General features: G+C 44.2%; 1 protein-coding gene across 2 annotated transcripts; it reads left to right on the forward strand.

Annotated features, from left to right (window-relative positions):
* Window positions 1-86: 86 nt before the first annotated feature.
* Window positions 87-8,813, forward strand: LOC139565494 (progranulin-like). 2 transcript variants are annotated; one of them, XM_071385889.1, is made up of 17 exons: window positions 87-191; window positions 1,217-1,357; window positions 1,627-1,764; window positions 2,227-2,355; window positions 2,525-2,609; window positions 2,714-2,820; window positions 3,039-3,189; window positions 3,305-3,406; window positions 3,509-3,600; window positions 3,740-3,982; window positions 4,407-4,617; window positions 4,738-4,829; window positions 4,969-5,211; window positions 5,621-5,950; window positions 7,157-7,399; window positions 7,670-7,915; window positions 8,131-8,813. In XM_071385889.1, exons 2-17 carry the CDS (start codon window positions 1,217-1,219, stop codon window positions 8,272-8,274), a joined length of 2,697 nt encoding a protein of 898 aa, XP_071241990.1. In that variant the 5' UTR covers window positions 87-191; the 3' UTR covers window positions 8,275-8,813. The 2 variants fall into 2 exon arrangements, with proteins under 2 accessions (XP_071241990.1, XP_071241991.1); XM_071385890.1 differs by having other exon boundaries at window positions 119-191; window positions 3,302-3,406.
* Window positions 8,814-9,473: the final 660 nt, after the last annotated feature.

Here is a 9,473-nt window from a genome sequence, read left to right on the forward strand (position 1 = left end):
CTGTCAGTGGCGCGTGTGTGGTAGATTGACACCTATGTAAACCATTCAGAATGTCGAATAGCTAGGAAGACATTTAGGGGCGTGAACATATTTTCTCTACTCGACATTTTGTTGTTGAGAAACTTCAGCGCGTTCAGAAGTCGGCTACATTGTCAAGGAGCGCTGACACCTGTAAAGTCACTGAGATAGAGGTAAGGTCAACTTTTTTTATTTAGATAGTGGCAAGATCTCAATGACAAATATATTCAATTATAAACTTCTCAAGTGAAATTGCACCAAATGTTCTACTTCAAATTAAATTGTATATATTGTGCTATCCTCGTCATTGCTTTTAAATGGTTGTCATTGTCTTTTGTGATAACAATTAGAAATCATTTAATATGGACCTAGGTGGGTGGGTCCATCTTTTAAAATTCTAAATGCACATTATGACCACAAAAATTGAGTGTGTGCCAATATAAAGGCATGATGGTATATCAGGGTCCACAGTTCTTCTGAAACTGTTAAAGACCATTTTCTTCTCCTTTTGAAAGCACCTTGTGACAAAATACAGGAAGTGATTGTCTGATTGTCAGGTGAATATTGTCTGTGGTTAATACACCTGTGTTCCCTATTGCTCTTGATACCACAATGAAGGAAAGCATTTCTTATGGGAGGTACTTGGCTCAGATTAAGGGGAATTTTCCTTTAATAAAAACAGGTAAACTGAAAGTAGAAATGCTGTATGCTGCATAATTTTTGTGTCTAGTAGCCTAAACAACATTGAAGCAATGGTAGACTGCTTTAATGATCTCCCCTATGAAGCTCAACACTTAGTAACAGTATAATCATATCCCCTTTTCTGCATCATAGATTCATTCTTTAAATGTGGTTGCATATGAGGGCTTTGTCTTGGTAAGAATGTGGAACTGTTAACTTTCTGAAACTCACCCCATGGAACATAAAAGAGGAAGTGAATATCTGAAAATAGCTTGGGGAATTTTGATATACTTTAGTAGGCTACAGCACTACCTCAGGAGATTGTCTGAAAGTTACTCTAGTTAAGAGGAAAGTGAGAGTTCTGTCTAGATTTAGTTCTGATGACTCCATTATTGCGATTTTATGCATTTCTGTACAAAAGAGCTTTATATAATTTGTCAGTTATTGATTGTACAATAAATGTATATAATATACAGTTTGTGTTACAAGTTATTTCTGTCTCTCTCTTTCTCTCCAGATGCAGAGGTATCTGGTGCTCTGTATGGCCCTGCTGGCCCAGGTCTCTGCTGATGACTGCCCAGGTGGAGAGGCGTGTGAGGAGGGCAACACCTGCTGCAAGGTCCCCTCCGATGGTTATGAATGTTGCCCAATGTATCAGGTATGTATGGGGTGGTGCCTGCAGAGCTTAGCCCTTAGCTTTATTTGCAGCCTGAACCCGAGTTCCCTAACCCTTGTACACTGAATTATATCTATTAGAAGTGTACAAACCAAATAGGTAGACTATGGTGTCATTGTCTCTTACCCTGAAATAGATACCTCTTTAATTGCACCCTTGTGCTAGCATTCTCTCGTAGTATTTGTTTGGTCTGTAAGATGTGAGATTCTAACACACTTTGTTAATCAAACTACTCTTACCATTTATCTCAGGCTGAGTGCTGTGAGGATCATATCCACTGCTGCCCTGAGGGAACACTCTGCGTTGTGAATGAGTCCATGTGTGTGAATGGAACTGTCTCCCTACCATGGGTGGAGAGAGTCTCTGCTAAACAGTCCATATATCCTAAAGTAAGAATGTCAGTGAATCCAGGAAGAAAGTTTAGCTGACTATTGACAACGTTGAAATGCACTGTACACAAAGAACTGCTTACCCCTCTCTTAAAGCTTTATACAAACAAGAATTGGTTCTAACCAGTTCTCACAGCCTAAGATAGGGGAGTGATAAGATCTTTAGAGCCTAAATAGACAGAACTAGAATTCAGCCTGGTTATGCCTTTAGTGCCCCAGAGATAAGGAGGCAAAAACAAATCAATCCTTTGTGCGGTGTGTGAAGAGGGTACTGAAAATTAACAGTGAAAAGTACATACAGTACTATTCAACTCAAGCATTTACATAGCATTAGACTGTAACAAATCCATTTTTCTCCAACAACGTAATTAATCTAGATGAACGTAAGGAAATCAAAAATACTATGATCAGTCATGTTTTTTGTCATTGAAAAAGTCAAATGTATTTTTTTCTACCCTCTAGTCTTTCAGAATGATCAGTGCATATGCCGGGGATGAGGATGATAACATCTGCCCTGACAAGTCCCACTGCCCCGAAGAGTTCTCCTGTCTGAAGGCCACTACAGGCTATGGTTGCTGTCCTGTTGCTCATGTAATAACCTAACCACTGCTGCAATCTAGCCTTTTGCACCAGATTCATATTGTTATACTGTTCACATAAACATGCATTGGTGTCAATGGAAAAACTGGAGTTATGTGCACATATATCAAGTTAGGATGCAGGCCTGAGTGAATAGTAAATTGATCTATTGTACACACAGGCTGTGCCTTGCTCTGATGGGAAACATTGCTGTCCTGAAGGCCACCAGTGCAGCACAGACTGCAGCTCCTGCATCAAACAGACAGGTTAGACTCTTGTGGAGTCACATGTTGCCATCTTATGCGTCTGTTGCAACATCATCACTAACCCCTCTGCCTACTAACCCCTCTGCCTTCTTCCACCCCGGCAGAGCCTGTTGTTGCAGTGATGTGCAGTGACAAGGAGTCTGAGTGCCCAGAGGGAACCACATGCTGTGAGACTCCAGATGGGAGTTGGGGGTGCTGCCCCATGCCCAAGGTACAGGGGAGGAGGGGGCTAGGGGGTTACCATCATGGATTTGCCAGTCAGGAATAATATTGGTCCTTTGAATGTGTGACATGTACACTCTCCAGTGTCTGTAATCACTCCATGGAGAGATGTCTAATCAAGGATTTGCATGGCCTATGTGCTAACCCTTTGTTTATATATGGTCTTCTCATGAGGTGATTCTCTGTGTGTCTGTGTGTACTGACCAGGCTGTGTGCTGTGAGGATAAGATTCACTGTTGTCCTGAGGGCAGCACCTGTGACATCAAGCAATCCAAGTGTATATCCACTACCAACAAGGAAATGCCCATGTGGGCTAAGTTCCCTGCCCGCAAGAGGGCAGAGTGGGAAAACCAGAATGGTAGGTTTCACCCCCCCCCCCCCAAAAAGGCATATTTTCCTGGTCTATTTTTGTACCAATCACTGTCTGGATGTTAATGTGTATATGATTATTTTGCTGTACGTGCTTTCAGAAGTTGCCCAAGTGACAACACATATTCCCGACACTACCACCTCAGCCAATAGTAGTCCTGCTTTTCTTTGGGAGGGTACTTCTCCACCCTTCATTAGGACAGGAGGTATGACATTACACTTCTTCTTAGAACAATACAATAGTGCTGTGGAATATTTTGTTAGCTCGTCCAGTTGTGTTGAACGCTAACACCCTGCTGTCTCTCCAGACGTTCCCTGTGATGAGTCAACGGCCTGTTCGGATGGAACCACATGTTGTAAAACACAGGAAGGAGGATGGGCATGCTGTCCTCTGCCACAGGTATGCTATGTCTCATACTGTAGGGGCCCATTCACTCTCTTAGCTAATCCATTTCTTCAAGATAGATCAACCTGATTGCATGTCTTTTGCTTGTCCTGTGACAGCTTCCCCTTTTTGTTTGGGCTCTTCTCTCTTCCAGGCAGTTTGCTGCAGTGACTTGGTCCACTGCTGCCCTCATGGTAAGAAGTGCAACCAGGCTGCCCAGACGTGTGACGACCCCTCAGGCTCCCCCTCTGAGCCCTGGCTGAAGAAGGTTCCTGCCGTGCCTCAGGAGGGTAAATTGCCAGGAGATGTTACCTGTGACCCCACCCATGTGTGTCCCGACAACACCACCTGCTGCAAGACAGCGTCAGGAGACTGGGCCTGCTGCCCCTTGCCTGAGGTAGGGACAGAGAGATGTGGCTACTACTGCTGTGGATAGGCAAATTAATGAATGGCCTCTTAACTTGACTGCTCTGCGATGCGGTGAGAGATTCTGTATGGCTAACAAAGAGGCACTTAGTTTTGGTCTTTACGACATCCCAGTATCACTTCCTCAATCTTTACTCCTGTCAGCTTGCTGCTGCTTGTGATCTTAACCTTTCTTCTGCCTTGTTAAGGGGATTTTGAGCTTGAACCACATGTTGTTTTTATAGCATTGAAAAGTAGAACTGGGAAACTGGGTAATCTAGGAAGTCACAACTTTTCTCTAACTTGCATAATCTCTTCTGCTACCAGCAATACCTCTACATAATTCCTAGAAAGGCTTGTGACAGTCTTAAATGACAGAAAATGTTTGTTGTGTGTCTATCCCTTCCTCCCTCCAGGCTGTTTGCTGTGAGGACCACGAGCACTGCTGCCCCCATGGCACCACCTGTGACCTGGCTGGCCTCACCTGTGATGGTCCCTCAGGGTCGGAGCCCATGGTGGGGAAGGTGCCAGCGCTCACAACCCTGGCATCTGATCATGAAGAGGCAGCCACAGACCAGCAAGGGGTGCATATGGATGACATGGAGCTGCCTACAGAGGATGACAAAGGTGATGAAGATGAGGAGGGGCCCAGGACACAGTATGACGCCCACACCACCTGCTGCTTTATTAAATATGTTGTTAGCTCGTCCAGCTGTGTTGATCGCTAACACCCTGCTGTCTCTCCAGACGTTCCCTGTGATGAGTCAACGGCCTGTTCGGATGGAACCACATGTTGTAAAACACAGGAAGGAGGATGGGCATGCTGTCCTCTGCCACAGGTATGCTATGTCTCATACTGTAGGGGCCCATTCACTCTCTTAGCTAATCCATTTCTTCAAGATACATCAACCTGATTGCATGTCTTTTGCTTGTCCTGTGACAGCTTCCCCTTTTTGTTTGGGCTCTTCTCCCTTCCAGGCAGTTTGCTGCAGTGACTTGGTCCACTGCTGCCCTCATGGTAAGAAGTGCAACCAGGCTGCCCAGACGTGTGATGACCCCTCAGGCTCCCCCTCTGAGCCCTGGCTGAAGAAGGTTCCTGCCGTGCCTCGGGAGGGTAAATTGCCAGGAGATGTTACCTGTGACCCCACCCATGTGTGTCCCGACAACACCACCTGCTGCAAGACAGCGTCAGGAGACTGGGCCTGCTGCCCCTTGCCTGAGGTAGGGACAAATAGATATGGCTAATACTGCTGTGGATAGGCAAATTAATGAATGGCCTCTTAACTTGACTGCTCTGCGATGCGGTGAGAGATTCTGTATGGCTAACAAAGAGGCACTTAGTTTTGGTCTTTACAACATCCCAATATCACTTCCTCATTCTTTACTCCTGTCAGCTTGCTGCTGCTTGTGATCTTAACCTTTCTTCTTCCTTGTAAATGGGTTTTGGAGCTTGAACCACATGTTGTTTTATATCAAGGGGGGCTATGTTTCATTGAAAAGTGGAACTGGGAAACTGGGTAATATAGGGAGTCACAACTTTTCTCTAAGCTTGCATAATCTCTTCTGCTACCAGCAATACTTCTACATAATTTCTATAAAGGCTTGTTGTGTGTCCTTTCCCTTCCTTAAGGCTGTTTGCTGTGAGGACCACGAGCACTGTTGCCCCCATGGCAGCACCTGTGACCTGGCTACCCTCACCTGTGATGGCCCTTCAGGGCCAGAGCCGATGGTGGGGAAGGTGCCTGCCCTCACAACCCAGACACCTGATCATGAGGAGGCACCCGCAGACCACCAGGGGGTGCAGATGGATGACATGGAGCTGACTACAGAGGATGATGAAAGTGACGAAGACGAGGAGTTGCACAGGACACAGTGTGACGCCCACACCAGCTGCCCAAAGGACGCCACCTGCTGCTTTATGAAATCCACCCAGAAATGGGGCTGCTGCCCACTGCCACAGGTGAGTGTTACAGTAATGGTTAGTGCTGAGCAATTGGTGCTTTTGAGGTCTGTTCGGTTTCGGTTCATTATTTTTTTTAAATACGGATTTCGGTTTCGATTATTTGGGTTAAATGCTGTAACAGCACAGAATAAAACAATAAAAGTCCCATGGTGGAAGTGACTGCCCATTACTGCTTATCACATTGCTTTACTTTAATAAAATATTAGGTTTTGTGTGTATTACATTTGATTTAATTTATAACTTTATTTCATTCCAATTCATAATTTCATCTCTATAGAGCTGCTGCCTATGCCTTCTGACAAAATCACTATTTTGTAGTTCTTCAACATAAATAAGGCATACTTTTATGCAATCACTTTGATCATGTATTTTCAGGTAGAGATACCTCGCGAAGCAACAGCTGCTCCAAAGTCAGTACAGTATGAAGATAGGCAGAAACTGCTTCTCCAATAGAAATTTCCAATCACGCTTGTAGACGATGTCATGGCGACGTTGGCTAGCTAAGCTCATGCATAGAAACGCCATTGGGTCTAACGGGCATCACGTGCCGACCTGCGCATGTTCATGCCATCAAATCAAAGGCACTTCTTCAATATAGTAATTTTTGATAAAAATTCAAACGTGTAAGATTGTCACTTTCACGAGGTTGGAGTAATAACTTGTTCAACTACTTAAGACATTGGCTCGAATCTAGGTTGTACCTTTAGATTTGAAAAAATAAAAATGTAATTAGATTTTAAAAATAAATAAATGTAAGGACACTTTTTTTACTTGTCCCATTGACTTCTCAAACCCCAGCCTGGTCTGCTTCTCAAGCGCTCTCTATATCCCTTCTGTAGCAGGCATAAAATAAACACAGACCGTACAAGTCGATGCGCAATGGATTATAGTCATTGTAGTTAATTACAATGTTTTATGCGCTAAACTATGTAGAATATTGGCCTGTTGGAAACAACCCCTACAACATCTCACAGTTCAGGCTGGATCTGATTTATCTCTAAAGAAACTGCAACGTGCGCATTGAGCTCATAAAAAAAACGAAATGGAATTAAAATAATTGAACTGACATTGGTCAATTAGTTGCTTGATAACCAAAATGTTGGTCAATCACTCAGCACTATTAATGGTGTTCCCAACTAGTGAGGAAGGATTTTAGGGAATGAAATCCCTTTCCCTCACTACTCGCTGTTCCCTCTTCCCCAGGCAGTGTGCTGTGCTGATGGAGAGCACTGCTGTCCCAAAGACTACATATGTGATATGCGCAAGACTTCCTGCTCTAAGGGTGGGGTGGTGATCCCATGGTACAACAAGCTGGCAGCTGAGCCAGATGACAGTGCCCTCACTGCCCCCCTCTCTGTGAAGTGTGACACCCAGAACAGATGCCCTGAAGGCTCCAGCTGCTGCCAACTTTCCACAGGACAGTGGGGCTGCTGCCCCCTGCGCAAGGTGTGTGTTTGTGTGAGCGAGGGTGTGTGTTGGTATGCACATGCGTATACAGAACCCTAGAAACAATTTTGCTCTGCTGTCTCACATGGGAAGCCTTTCATGTCTGTACCACATCTGGCCGTAATTGGGAGTCCCATAGGGCAGCGCACAATTGGCCCAGCATTTGTCCAGATTTGGCCAGGGTTGGCTGTCATTGTAAATAAGAATTTGTTCTTAACTGACTTGCCTAGTTAAATTAAAATAATTTCTCTGTCTTGTCTCCCTGTATAGGCTGTGTGCTGTGCAGATGAGGAGCACTGCTGTCCACAGGGCTACAGCTGTAACATGGGCTCAGGGACTTGCCAGAAGCTAATGTTTCTTCAGTTCCAGACGGTACCCCTAACTCGGGTGTCTGCGCCTGAGCCCCCGACCTCACAGGAGAAGGAAATCCACTGTGGGGGGCCGTTTGTCTGCAATAATGAGGAGACATGCTGCAAGGTCTCCGCCACTACATGGGCCTGCTGTCCCGTTCCAAATGTATGATATACTCCTCTGCCCTCTCACCAGACACCACAAACACTTCTAGAAATGAAAATGTCATACTAATGTTAGTGAAGTTCAAGACTAAGGCATCTACTCTCCTTCTATTGAATAGTCAAATTCCTATATGGTTTCTCTCATTGCTTCCTCGATCTCTTTTTTTTTACTCTCCCTTCCACCTTATCCCTGTCTTCCTCCACCTGTCCTCCTAGGCGGTGTGCTGCAGTGACATGAAGCACTGCTGCACTACAGGCTACACCTGTGGTGAGGGAGGGTCCTGCACCCAGTCCACTGGCTTCAAATGGGACCACTGGCAGGTGTTCTTCTCCAACAAGAAGAGAGCCCTGCGTGTGTGACAACATTGGGCTAGACCTATCACTCCAAACGTTGGAGTAGTGTGTATAGTGTGTGTATTTATAGGAAAGGGGAGTGAAAATAAGTAACATTTTGTGCCATTGGTAGGTGCTTGGAATGTTACTACATTTACTTCAAGAGATACCCATGCTTGCTCATGAACAGAAACTATCAAGGATTTGAAATCACTCCAAAAATGAGATACCAATGTTGAACAATCTTTTAGGGATGTGGCTCAGGGAAGGATTGGAATGTGATATAAAACTAGTTGTAAGCTACTATCAAGATTGACACAGAGGAGCATATAAATGACAAGAACTTAGTACTGTTTTACAATGTTTGATGTTACCTTTTAAACAGGAAGAGTGTTTTGTTTTTTTAGTTGACCATATGAAGTGCATTGTGCCTCATAGTTTCAGGTATACCTTTGAAATGCCTTTTACATTAGTCTGTCATTGTAAATAAGAATTTGTTCTTAACTCACTTTCCTAGCTAAATAAAGGTTAAATAAAATAAATATGCCACCCTGTGGCTGAACTGATACTGTCTACTTGGGAAAACTTGAAATATATGTTTTTTTACCTTTAAAAACAAATTCTTATTTTCAATGAAAACCTAGGAACAGTGGGTTTACGGCCTTGTCCAGGGACAGAACGAGAGCTTTTTACCTTGTCAACTCGGGGATTCGAGCTTGCAACCTTTCGGTTACAAGTCCAACGCTCTAACCACTAGGCTACCTGCCGCCCAACATGCACTCCAACGCTCTAACCACTAGGCTACCTGCCGCCCCATATGCCCTCCGTCTAGTCCAACGCTCTAACCACTAGGCTACCTGCCGCCCCATATGCCCTCCGTCTTGTTGCTACCACGTTTTAAGTAAGAGATGGATTATCTCACTTTCTTGTGTTTTAGAAATTATGCCATTTTAAATAGTCCGTAATGATTCAGGTTGTTGCTACCAAAGGGAATTAATTTGCTGTAAAATGTGAATAAAAAAATAAGTCATTGCCAAATCAATTGTACACTATGCATGTGTTGGTTTGTGATCAGTGTTCACTCAAATCTGTGCCCAGTATGTAACTATAGTAGGCCTTGCAAGTAAAAAGGTAAAAACTCAAGAGGTGATAAAGGTGAGTACCGAGTGGACTACAGTTGGAGAAAAACCACATTCAACGTCTGATACTAATTACCAATCACTGGA

The sequence above is a fragment of the Salvelinus alpinus genome, chromosome 36 (genome assembly GCF_045679555.1).
Source record: "Salvelinus alpinus chromosome 36, SLU_Salpinus.1, whole genome shotgun sequence".
NCBI lineage: Eukaryota > Metazoa > Chordata > Actinopteri > Salmoniformes > Salmonidae > Salvelinus > Salvelinus alpinus.

Coding starts and splice junctions, on each gene's coding strand:
- LOC139565494 (XM_071385890.1), top strand. CDS start 1,217: ATGCAGAGGTATCTGGTGCTCTGTATGGCCCTGCTGGCCCAGGTCTCT. Junction 5,212..5,620: donor CCTGCTGCCCCTTGCCTGAG/GTAGGGACAAAT, acceptor CCCTTCCTTAAG/GCTGTTTGCTGTGAGGACCA. Junction 7,400..7,669: donor GCTGCTGCCCCCTGCGCAAG/GTGTGTGTTTGT, acceptor CTCCCTGTATAG/GCTGTGTGCTGTGCAGATGA.